Source organism: Limulus polyphemus, unplaced genomic scaffold (genome assembly GCF_000517525.1).
Source record: "Limulus polyphemus unplaced genomic scaffold, Limulus_polyphemus-2.1.2 Scaffold428, whole genome shotgun sequence".
NCBI lineage: Eukaryota > Metazoa > Arthropoda > Merostomata > Xiphosura > Limulidae > Limulus > Limulus polyphemus.
Window position 1 is genome coordinate 505384 of NW_013666038.1, and position 13957 is coordinate 519340.

Consider the following 13957-nt stretch of genomic DNA (forward strand, 5'->3'; position numbering starts at 1 on the left):
CTAGTCACGTGACCTCGCTGACGCAACAATATGCTGAAGTGTAATAAATGATCTTCAGATACGTTCATAGATTTGTGTTGATCTTAAAGAATCGAGAGCATTACAAGACATTCTTCAGGACTACAATAACCTATTAAAAACTTTCGTTTTGATTCAAGTTCAACAAGTACAATTAAATAGATGCTAACTTCAAAATAAAATATATTTTCATGACCAATAAACGCAAGAACAAGAGCACTATAGTGTAGGACTTATCAGTAAGTAGAAATTATGTAGAAGCAGCAATATATTTTTGAGGTGTTAGTGATGAACAGTTACAGAAATCTGTTACTAGACCTGTATGTAAAGGACAAGTTTGTAGGTGAAAGAAGTCTGACCTAGCCATCAAGTATTTATGAACTGTAAATCCCAGATGAACTCAATATACTACTGCAAAAAATTTCTGACATGGTTAATACATTCAGGTCAAAACGATTTCAATTAGCCCTGCTGTGATCCAGAAATTTCTACTCTCTTTAGATGGATATATCCATTAATCGACACTAAATGCCCAAAGATTTTGTTGTTAGAGAACTCTACATCGATTGACAATAAATAGACCTTTTAAAAAATTACCTCTTGGTACCTGGACGCTTTCAATCTTGATATTTTATGGTTCAAGCTTGACAATGAAAAGAATATTTGCCCGGAGGAGCTCGAGAAGGTGTACTAGGAACTGGCATTTTAAATAATAACGATTTCCTAAAGGACACCTTAACAGGTTCAATCACATCACACAGTACAAATGTAGTTTAACCAAAAGATATTGCAATGAATACTTCAACTAATAACTTCAGAACTGTCTATATGCAAGTCTGGTGACTTGAAAATTCACACAATGACACAACACAACGTAAAACCTTATAAGATTATGAAATGTGACTTATTGGTTGTCAGAGTAGAAGTGGTAATCTCACCACAGTGCACTAATGAACAGCAGCTGTAGGGAAGTATTCTTTTTTTAGACGTCATAATGTTGCTAGGAAACTGTGTGTCACAAAACAATTAACAGATTGAAGCACTGTATGGATTTCAAGTTTGCATCCAAAAGTGTGCTATTAAAGTAAGATTTATTACTTTCAAAGTTTCCCTAAAACACTATGAAGACCATTGTCCATAAGGTTATGTATAGGATAGTTGCTATAGCTCAAAAGAGGTCAATGCCATCTATTCAACTAGTGTGAAATCAACCACTGTATGCCTTCACTGTTCACTTTAAGAATAATAACTTATGAAACATTTGCGCTAATACTTCCGTTCCCAGGCCTCTTTCTTGCTCAATTATCCTTTAAATGAGCAATCAATAAGAGGTTCAAAAGAATTAGTTTTACGTGAAGTTCGTGTTGCAGCTAATATTATTCCACTGGGTTCTGTTGGTCAATCACTTTTTGGATATCACAACAAAAACAAAGCATCCGATATTTATTAAAAGTGATGTATGGGATGCTTATTCACAGAAATATTCAACAATAATTGGATGATGAGCTATATGTATCTCAAGAGCAGGCGCAGAAACCGGCAATATTAAGGAACCTATCCACATGTTAAAGAGAGGAACTGAAGGAACTAAAGAGAGGAACTAAATTAGTCAAATCCAGAGTTATCTTCATGTGCTGATGAAGTATTTGAGAAGTCTGAAATGCGTGTAACCTGATGATGAATATGATTGAAATGTTGTTGTTGAACACTCACACCTTGAAAACTTAAAGATGTGTAAGCATTCAAGGCACTTTTAAGAATGATGTTGCTCTGGTTACAGGTCAAGGCTAATGACAAATAAGGAAAGCAACAAATATACTTCTATATGAGTGATGGACTGGTCTCTAAGTCCCTGACTGGAAACTCTTCTCATGTTTGTCCCTGGATTTATAGATAGAAACAACTATGAAAAGGGGCTCGAAAATAAAGGCTAAATGGACAATAATTTTGAAGAATGAGCCACTGCTGATGATTCACTCCAGAAATACTACATGACATCGCAAACTTCACAAATGCCTCCCTTCCTCACAGTGGACATTCTAATACATGAATGAGACTAGATGAAGAAGCAGTTCAAAACCTGAACAATTGTACTACTGAATTTGCCTGTGATCCACTTGACTTCACCAATCCTACTCTGCGATCTCCTCAACCTGGAATGATTATATCTGAACCACTTGTATATAATTATTAAACAATCCATCATGATGGTGAGAATCTGATCAAGAAGTTCTTTCAAGAATGAATGTTCTCATATACAAAGTCATTGCTGCTACTGTTCACAGGAACTCAAGGCACAATTTCAACGGGATTTCAGTCGCCAACGAAGGGGAAATTTTCTGTTACAAAGACTAATGCAATGAAAAACAAGGTTATGACAGGGGTATTCACCCTTGCTGAATGTTAAAAAGATACAATTGACCTTGTACAAGTGATGAATAATCGTGTAACTGAAAAGTGTCTTTAAATTTTTAACATTAATGGGGCCACGATAAAGGAAAAAAAGTCCGAGTAAATTTACATATTACAGTTGGATAAAGTGATACATGACGAGACGTTCTTCACTTCAAGAGATTATGCTAAGGATATGTTCACACTTGTTTCGTGCTTGTCATTCACAAGACTGTGCTAGTAAGTAGTTTCTATGATATTCAAATATGTATTAAGGCTAATGAACATGAGAGACGAAATGCGGAGAAACAACCAACTATCATACTCACAATAATATATCATCTTTAAAAATATACAGAACAAAATGCATCTTCTGCAATTAACAAGAAAGGCATTCAGGGTCCTGACATGTCAAAAAACACAGGTATAGCTCTTTTTTTTCACTGAGGAATAACTGTTGAGATTTATTGTCTAATATAGAAAATACAAAAATGGTGGAGTTTGAGAGCCAACACACAGAAGATAACTTTAGTTTCAATTAAGAAAGTCAAGAGTAAAGGATGTGAGTTATTGTTGATACAGAAGATACAGATGTGGTTGTTTTCGCTGCAGAGTTAGTGGAAAAAAGTAGGTGTTATGTTTGGAATAAAAGCATAAAAACATGTTTTTGGAGAAAAACAGCATTTTATGACTGCAAACCGATTTGCTCCTAGGATGATTAAAAAGTCTTTGTACTTCTGGACATATTCATTGGTTCTGATGCAATTACAGCATTGACATGGGAAGAAAACTGTCTACAAATGTATAATAAATTCCGCAGAAGTCCATAAAAAATTTGAAACACTTGACACTACCTTTCCAGTTTTCCAAATAGCTATGTTAAACCTGATAAAGTTCCCTATCAAACACATCTGTTATGACCAGATCAGAAAATCCTTGCTGAGAGTCAAGCCTCCAAGTGTAAAATGATAAAGAAGAAGTCAACTCTTAGAATTTCACCAGATATTGATTCACATAATCGCCAGGTTGAAAGAGCAAACTATGAAGTCTACCTATTTCTAAATTATCATAAGTTTGATATTTAACCTTCCCCACTTAAGCATGACAGGGGTCTCATTACAGGAAAGTGTCAACCGATCCTCACACCCTATGTAATATCATCAAAGTGGAGAGAATGTCAAGTACAGTACAAACATATGATTCAGAGTCGGATTCTACAATTGATTTTGAACTTAAGAAGTACAATGTTTACATAAACTAACATTAAAATTAACAATGTATGTTAACCATTTTTTGCTATGCAATCTTGACTGTAGATCTTACATTATAAAGAATAGGCAGTAGAAAGTACAGATTGAATGCAATAAAAATTATCTTGATAATTTATTATCATTGAGCAATTTTCAAAGAAAGGTCACGGTTATAATAACTTTAAGAATTTTAGAAATATGGCAGCTATTTGAAAATATTTTAATCTCCACAAATAATTTGATGAATTTGAAAATCCCACACAAATATTTGCTTTCTAGTAAATCTATAAATGATAAAATTTAAAACAAAGTTTATCCCAATAGAGTTTTGGAATATAATTGCCATTTTGGATTTTCAATTGAAATTATGGCAACCATGTTTATTTTTCATTTGAGACTACTTGACTGTATATAACTGATTTTTTTACCGCAAAAAATATATTTGGATACCATAATCACTTTCTCGTGGTAACTAGAGGCTGAGCTTTTATGCGTTTTGATCGCCATTTTGGATATTTCTACCTGACGGAGGAAACATTTGGAAACATTCCCAAGCATTTGGGAGTGTCACCCCTGCTCATTTTATTAAATCGTCCTTAAAGATATAAAACACCTTCACACTTTTTCCCCATTAAATCGATAAATTATAACTATCAGTTATACGAGTTCACTCCATTTTAAAATAAAGCCAATCAATAGGTTTACCACGTCAGGTGGTAGAAATATATCCATTATGTGGAATAGTTAACATTTACTATAACAAAGAACCTCAGGTCCTAAACTTACCCTTTTAAATTCCCACTCATCTCTGCAAGATGGTTCTGATATCGCTGATCTAATTGATCCTGGATGAGATTTGACTCCCCGCCCTCTACTAAAGTTGGATGACTGCGAGGTCTGTGGCCTGGGCCTGTTGATGACAACTTGGTTACTATCAGTTGATGAAACTGTCAAACTACTTTTGGTAGTTCTCTGAATAATCAAATCCTCATTTGATACTATCTGTTTCGTATCTTTAATTGGTTCTCTTTGTTTTGTCTTATTGTCTAAACGACTACTCTTCATGGCTTTCGATCTCTGATTTTCTAATTCATTAATATTGTTCTCAATGTTTTGGATCGATTCTCCCATGACACTAACAGCTGATGAGTTCTTATCAGTTTCCTTTTCTTCGTTCTCGGTTGGTTGATTTTGATCAGTTCCGAGGCTGGGTTTTTCATTGATATACTCTTCAGCATCTTGATTAGTTGGTTCATTCTTCTCGTAATTACTGTTAGGAGGCGCTATTGATTCTTGTAGAGGTTCTGTGTTAAGCCTAGCTGCGCTACTACTAGCACCCATTCTTTTTTTAGAAGATCTGTTGAATCTATTGGTTAAAAAAAAACTGTTCATTCATTTACACTCTGACCTTAATGTCTCAACAACACAAGTTTTTGAAGCATATATGAACCATTGACTTTAACTATGTGTATAACAGAATAAGAATGTATTTATTTTTTATATAAGAGGGAATGATTAATAAACATATGTGTCTAATCTTTCCAATCTATCTTTGTGTTATAAGCAATATTTCTATGGAATTGATGTAAATTCAAGTTGTTAATAGAAAACTAGATGTCTTACATGAATAGAGTAATTAATAGCAGTCAGTCAAATTCCTAAATTAACTGGAGATGTAATGTAGTTCATAAATTGTGCAGTGTCCCATTACAGGTAATAGAAATATTCAATTTGTTTAATTAAATTGTGGAAACTTGGGATATGATAGCAAGGACTATGAACAGCAGAAATCCAGTTAAAACTACAAGCTGCATTGAACACAAACGAGTTGATTTGTAATTATTAGAATTGACTATATAACTAAATTATAAATGCAACCATGAAAAAGAGAATAAAGGCATGAAAAGTGTATTTTCTGATAGGATGTGCTTATGGATTCAGATCAAGAGTAAAAGCTTGTTGTGTTAAAAAACCTTTGGATTTAACAAAACCAGGACTGAAATCACCTAAGTTTTAGCTTATTGGAAGATAAGGTTATACAATCATATGGTATTAAATCAGTTAGCCACTAGATGAACATGAAACTGAAGACAAGATTGACACTAATATTGACAGTGGAGAAGTATCAGTGTTGACAATCGTTAATCCAGTGGAGAAGTATCAGTGTTGATAATCGTTAATCCAGTGGTGGAGAAGTATCAGTGTTGATAATCGTTAATCCAGTGGAGAAGTATCAGTGTTGATAATCATTAATCCATCTCTATGGATGGTTTGATGATGACGACAACATAATTGATTTGAGATATATTTTTTACGAATTTGCCTTAGAAAAGAAACGATAATTTTTAATTGGTTTTATGTTCAGATATATTCCCAAAGTTCCTTCAACGCGTAGAAGATCTATATATACTGTGATAGAGAAGGTCAACAACCTTATGTTTCATACTACGAGTGCAAACGTGTAAAGCTATAGATTGTTTACTGTGACTTATTATTAGTGTAGAATATCCTGCTCGATAAATAAAATTTGTCGTCAATATTTTTCATGCCTGTTTTCCCGTCATTTCAAAAGTGAATGTTGAGCTTTGCCTGCGTGTTTACAAACGGGAGACACGAACGCTTGGACAGACACTCCGGTTTGTAATACATATCAGAAGATGATTGTATTAAATATTTTTCATAGACTTTAAGTGATAATAAGTTAATTATCTTATTCTGAAATGATAGGAAAAGTAATATGCAAAAACTAGGGCTGTTTTCGAAAAGCATAGGTTAAAATGTAAAAAAAAAGAAATATTGGTTCAAAATTGCTTAGAAATATTTTGTTCAAAAACTGTCACAGAAAGTAAGATTCTTTTTAACTAAACGCAAAAAGAATTTCTTTACGAAAACAATTAACTTAATAGGCCTAATAACAAAATGTATTAGAACATAATATTACTGGCTTTTTTAACGAATTTAACGGGTTAAGAACAGGAGACAAATTTTGAAGAAGTAAATAAGGTGAAAACACAAAATTGGATCCGAAGCAAAGCTGAGCGAAGGGCGGGACAATAGGTTTGTAGAAAGAAGCTGGTTGATGATAAAAAGAACATGTTTGGACAAAATGGTGGTTAAAAACAGGTTTAGACTGGAACATCTTGTAAGACAAAAATGACAATCTTTGAAGAAGATCGCTGGGTAAGATAAAAGTAGACTAGGGCTGAATAAGCAAATAAATAGAAAACACACGATCTTATATTGAGAAGAAAATGAACTAGGAACAGAAGATCAGGTTTGAAGAAGAAATTAGAAAAAAATGAAGTAAAACAGCGGATTTGTTTTAAAGCAAAGCTACACAACTGATTATTTACGCTATTACTAACACGGACTCGAAATCCGTATTTAAATAAGCTTAAAGCTGAGACGTCAGAGCACAAAACAGAAGATCACATTTTAAGGATGAAAATACGTAAGAAATTTACGATTTGTTGTCCATTTTCTTTCTCTAAACACGGTGTTCTAGTTCTTACCCATTTTTCTTCTACTAACATGATATTCTGTTTCTTTCCAATTTTCATTCTCCAAAACCCGATCTTTTATTTCTTATCCATTTTGCTACTCCAAATACGATTTTTTATTACGTATTTTAACTCTTCAAACACGGTATTTTATTAATTGTCCTTTTCCCTCAAACCTGGTCTTCTTGGCCATCTAGTTCTTACCATTTTTTCTCCCAAACATGGTATTTTATTAATTACTTTTGTTTCTTCTCAAAACCTGATATATTGCAAAGTATTGAGTGAGGGAAAATGGTAAGTAGCAAAATACCATGTTTGGAGAAGGAAACATTTTCGAAATAGAAGTGTGTGTTTTTTAGAAGAAAATAACAAGAAATAGAAGACCATATTTGGAGAATAAAAAATTGGTAAGAGCTAGAATACCAGGTCTGGGGAAGGGAAATGGGTAAGAAATCGTAAACCAGGTTTTGAGAAGAAAAGAGTAAATAATAAAAGAACAAGTTCAAAAAAGAAAATTAGATAAGAAATAAAAGACCGTGTTTAGAAAAGAAAAATGTATAAGAAATAACAGACTGGGGTTGAGGAAGACAATTAGGTAAGAAATAGAAGACCAGATTTGGAGAAGAAAAAAATGCGTAACAAACTATAAACCAGATTTGGAGAGGAAAAAAGGCCAAGTAATAAAATGGGTAATAAATAGGAGACTGCATTGGGAGAAGGAAAAATGGGGAAGAACTAGAAGACCGGGCTTGGAGAAAAAAAACGAAAAATCGGTAAGGAATAAAAAGGCAGGTTTGGAGAATGAAAATAGGCAAGAAATATAAAACCTTGTTTGTAGAAGAAAAATGGGGAAGAACTAGAAGACCGGATTTGAGGAAGGGAAATGAGTAAAATATCGTAAAACAGGTTCTGAGAAGAAAAACTGGTAAGAAATAAAATATCATATCTAGAGAAGGAAAACTGGTAGGAAACTGAAGATCAAATTTGAAGAACGAAAATGGGTAAAATCTAGAAGACAGATTTTGGGGAGGAATCTACTCATGACTAGAAAATCAGATCTGATGAAAGAGAGTGAGAGATGAGACAAAAAAAAGGATCAGAGTTGAAGTAGAAAGCTCAGTGAGAAATAAAAATAGTTTTCGACGGTGATATCTCAATATCACCGCGGAGCAGAAGTGTTTTAAACCGTCTTCCTTGGGTATGTAACGATTTTAAATATTCAGATCGCTTTCGAGAGGAAAATGTAACAACTCTTTTAGAAGCAAAACATTCATACATTGAGATCATAAAGCAGCTAACAAGGGTCAGATGGAAAGGACAAAATGTTCTTGAAAGAAAAGATACGGTTTGGGGAAAAAATCAAGTATTTAACAGAATACTATTTGTTTTTTCCCCTCTAAATATAGTATTCTGTTAACTACTTGATTTTTTCTCCTCTAAATCATCTAAGTCTAGTGTTCTATTACATACAAATACCTGATTTTTCCCAATAGCATACTAGATTTAGAGGGGAAAAATCAAGTATGTAATAGAATACTAGATTTAGAGGGGGAAAAATCAATTATGTAATAGAACACTAGACTTAGATGGGAAAAATCAGTTATTTAACAGAATACTAGATTTAGAGGAGAAAAAATCAAGTATGTAATAGAATACTAGATTTAGATGGGAAAAAGCAAAAGAGCAGAATTAACGAGTTGCAGGTGAGAGCTTTATACAAAATAGAAGATAAGATTTAATTTTAAAAAAACAACAGAAAACTCAAGAAAATAAATATATTTGTATAGAGAACAGCAGAAAAGAAGCAGATGATATAAAAAGAACATTAAAAGCTAGATGAAGAGCAAGGTAAGAAGTTCTGAGGAAAAGTGAAGAACAGTAGATCAGATCTGTTTTAGAAAACGTAGTTGATAAGTAGAAATTTTTTTAGGTGAAGAACAAAAGAATATGACTTTATTTGTGAAATGTAGAGTCCAACTGAATGTTATACGCCCTTATATAAGAGGTAGGTATACATTATTGATCTCTTTAAGTGTTAAAGTGTAGATAAAGCACATGGTATGTGCACAAGTCATCACGTGGTACGTTTTCGGTTCCTATTGCATATATTATTATGTATCTTATAGAATCAATATTCTCACTACTACGTCAACCAATAATAATTACGTGCTCTTCCATTTTCGTTGGAAAGTCTTTGGAAAACTAATGTCTCCACAATTTGTAACGTCAAATACTTAAAACATACATATATATATAAATTTACCCAGCTGATCATGTCGAAACGAATTACAAAGATTAAGCTCAAATTTAAACCAACAGCTTATGTAAGATAATTGTTTAAGAAAACATTCATTCGCATATTTTTAGATTAACATATAAAGTTGGAATTCTTAAGTACCAAAATAATACTTAGTCAGACATTTATATAGTTCAGTCTAGTAATACAGACGCTTGAGTAGGTTACATTAAAACGATTTTGAATACTGAGATCACCAAATCACGTTCGGTATAAAGTTGCGATGGAACGGCATATAACAGAACTAAATTGGCGTAGGTAATGTGATGTCAGTTAAAATGGATCATTTCTGGGAAGGATTTGTAAAAGTTCTTTCCGACGCAAAATATTCCTACATTGACATCATCAGGATATGCTGATATCAAGAATATAGAATTTACAAAATGGAACTATCCTTTCTACTTAATATCATTGAAAATCAAAGGAATATGGATTAATTTGGAACACCAGGACCATCTATAAAGAGACCTGCAACAAGTCATACTCCAGTCGTGGAAAGCAAAATGTGGAGTATTGTAATACGTTAGAAACTACGAACACAAAGTCAATAGCAAAAGTCGTCCATATGTCCGAGGAAACATTACACGAAATAATCAAGAAGGATCTCCGTCTAGAAAAGCGACACAAATCAGTTCCACATGTCCATTCAATCGTCGTATACCTCAAGCAGCTGGAGAATGAAACAGGTATTCAGTCAAGTCCACGGATGCAACGCCTATATATTTCTCTGCGATAGACTGTTGAAACAGGCGCTAAGAAACCGTCGTCCTCGTACACTGGATGACTTATGAAATGAATGAAAGGAGGAGTTTTGGGCTTTAGACATGAAAGCCTTACAACGAAACATTTTGCTATGGACTTGACTTGACGATATGGACTAGAATGACGTGGTGAAGCTCCAAAATCGTTTAAATATAACTTACTCAATTTATGCATACTAAAAGTAACAAACAGAAATAAAAGCGTTATCTTTCCTTTATTCAACTGATTCGTAAAAGTCCACTTACATGATTAAGTTATAACACACATCTGACTTTAGATTAAGTGTATTTAGTGATGATTTATCATTTGTTATTAACTGCCGATACAGATAATTTTATATTTTGACAACGATAATTCAGCATTTAATTAACATCAATAAATAATTTATCACAATGTCAATTCAACATTTCATTTAAGTCTTATAGTCTCAACGAAACAAGTGTAAATTCCCAACAGTCTTAAGCCTAATACACCAGTGACAGCAAGTTTAATGTTTCATTAAAATCGTATACTCTTAGCGAATCAGAACTGTAAATGGTCATCATTTTATTTCCATCATTCCAACTTCAGCAATAACACAACACAACTGTAAATGAACAGCGTTTCATTTATATCCTATATCACCAGTGAAATACAACCATACATGCACAAAATTTCATTTAATACTATATTTTCGGCGAAACGTAACTGTAATTTGACGTTTCATTTCAATAGTATAGCCTCAAGAAAACAGAACTGTCTATATACAACACTTCATATACATTTTATACGGTCAACAAAGTACAACTGTGAATATTCTATGCTTATTTTAAATCCTATACTTTTAACGAAACACCAGTCTGATTTTACCATACTTAATGTATATTTTATACCTTCAACGAAACCCAGTTTGAATACACAACCATTCTCCATTTAAATCCTATACCCTCAATGAAACAGTACTATGAATGCACCCCGCTTAGGTCCTAAACACTCAACAATGAAATAATTGGCATTCTAGGTCTCACAATATCAGTGAGAACAAAAATGCACATATAACGCATTTCTTCCACTTTTATTATAACATCTTTGAAGGGTGCAGATGTAAAGGTACAGTAAAGTTTTATGGCTATATAATTTGAGGGACATTTAGTATACCTGTTGTATATTATTATTATTATATATATATTTCAAGCTTCAACGAGACAATAACAACGACTTTCAATAAGTATGCTAGCTTAAACAACACGGTTACAGAGAACTATGTTTAGAGTTCAAAACCCTTGAAAAGATCGAAAACTTTGTTAACCACCTGTAAAACAGAAGTTGTTTCAAACATTGTTTTTGTGTCTATCTTCGGTCGTTCGTGTCAGTCGGTACCAGTGTAACGTCATCGATCAATGAACATCTAAATAAATAACAATTCTATGAGCCTACTGTGAGGGTGTGTGTATTTATGTACAGCACTGTACAGGTTCGTCATATTGCGTGTATATGTACAGTCTTTATATATTCGTTTTACACAGTATCTAGCCTTCATTTCTGTTTATAGATACCGTCTGAAATAATAATACTTTGTAGCTGTACAAGCCTAACAGATTTATGACTCATTTCTATCATATTCATTCTATTTTACTGTAATGCATGATCTATATACTGTTATTTTTAAGTCTTGTTTAACTATAATAGACGATCATTAAAGTCCAGCAGACGCTAGAAGCTAAACAGAACGAGCAAAGAACGGCATCAGAATACTAATATGTCTTCATTTTGCAGATATGTCTTCATTCTTGAAAAAAAAGAAATAATAGTAATGGGATAATTTCACAGACTATGCTACAGAAACAAACATGAAAACTTCTTTGATTTTCTTCTTTTTCCTCCCATACTTCCAAATACAACAATTCATATTATAATTGTTAGCCAGGAAAATTGCTTGACTTAAATAATCAAAATATTAATTGAATATTATTCAAAACGCATTGCACGTTAGTTTATGATATGGTAAAGGTTTTATGTTATAAGTTGATAAAGAAACTTGAGTCTTCTTTGAATTGCACATACGTAGAGAACGTTTTATATTCACATCATACATTTCCTATAACTTGAAGTATAAACTGTAGGTTAAAACCACCAAAAGCCAGTGATGGCATTCACTAATTGTGTACTTTATTGATTCGGTTTCTAACAAAAATAAAGTTATTTCTAAAAATATTATTTTGAACATTAAACATACCAAATTTACAAAATATTATGAAAATGTATCCCCAGAACTTTTACGCATATAATACGTTCTGAGAGGGTACTTCCAACTTTGTTTTGTTTCGAAATAATCTTCTAAAAGTCACCTGTACAGCTATTGATTTGCGCCAAGCACTGTTATACGCCGCACTATTTCAATTTTACCTATTGAAACTAAAACTCAATACGAAGAATGCAGAGAAACACAATAAATAATCATTAGGAAAATAGAAATAAAAACAAGATTTTAAAATTTACTTAGTCTTTGAATGCCCATTTCTTTTGATATTTTTTTCTCAGCCTTGATTTATCACTCCTATACACAAACTACAGAAGCTACATGTCTTTATTGAATCAGCAAGATGAGTAGAGTTCTATATTCTGACATGTAGTATTTGGATTTCAAACTACCAGTTTCTCACGCAATCTGTGCATGCAAGAATCATACGGTTGTTTCTCACGAGATACACGTTTCAAAATACCAGCTTCTCATAAAAACATACAAGTTTAAAACTACCAGCTCCTCATAAAAACATAATGGTTTCAAACTATCAGTTTCTCATAAGAAGCAAGTTTGCTAGCTAATAATTCCCACACTAACCAAAGAAATTTCAAAATACCATATTCTGACACGAAACTTTTAGGTTTTGAACCAAGTTATTTGATTATTAGATATATTCAGGTCTGAAATTACAAGATTTTCACACAAAACAAATAGATTTCAAACTATTAGCTTCTCACGAAACATATATAGGTCTTATTTTTTTAAACTTATAAAAATATTAATACTTTTCAACTTATAAAGGTATCAATACTTTAAAAAAAATTTAGCTACAATAATTATTTTTGTACCAGCTTGAAGAAACTGTCACGACAAACATTTATGAATCAGAAGTACAAATAGTCACAGAGAGGTAGGGAGATACTAGTGTTCACTGATTTAATACGGCGTACCACTACCTTAGAGGTCTGAATGACTGTCTATGATCTGTTAGGTAAAGATCTGGGCTCTGAATAGGCCTTCCAAGACAACAGTGTTGTTTCTAAAACCGAGTCATGATCTCACCCGTTCTATAAGAAGGTGTGGTATCCTGCTGAAACAACAGATCGGCTTATCATCGCAAACCTATCGCACTTGCCATGGAACGTGTACACTTAAAGATCACTTGATTTATATGGGCCTTTAAACATACACATTCTTACAGATAGGTCTCATGTACACCGCACAGGATGCAACACACAATATAACACCACAACCTTCATACCTGATAAAACACAAAACCATGACATCTACAACATAACACCACAATCTTCATACCTGACAAAACACAAAACCATGGCAGGCCACAACATAACACCACAATCCTTAATACCTTACAAAACACAAAACCATGACAGGTAACAACATAACACCACAATCTTCATACCTGATAAAACACAAAACCATGACATCTACAACATAACACCACAATCTACATACCTGATAAAACACAAAACCATGACATCTACAACATAACACC

General features: G+C 33.0%; 1 protein-coding gene across 1 annotated transcript in view; it reads right to left on the bottom strand.

Moving 5' to 3' along the window:
- LOC111085499 overlaps positions 1-13957 on the bottom strand; it is a 108249-nt gene that overhangs the window by 31819 nt on the left and 62473 nt on the right. The window contains exon 2 of the mRNA XM_022384343.1: positions 4446-5025. Coding sequence (XP_022240051.1) covers positions 4446-5000 — 555 coding nt within the window. The 5' untranslated portion in view covers positions 5001-5025. The remainder of the gene's footprint in view (positions 1-4445; positions 5026-13957) is intronic.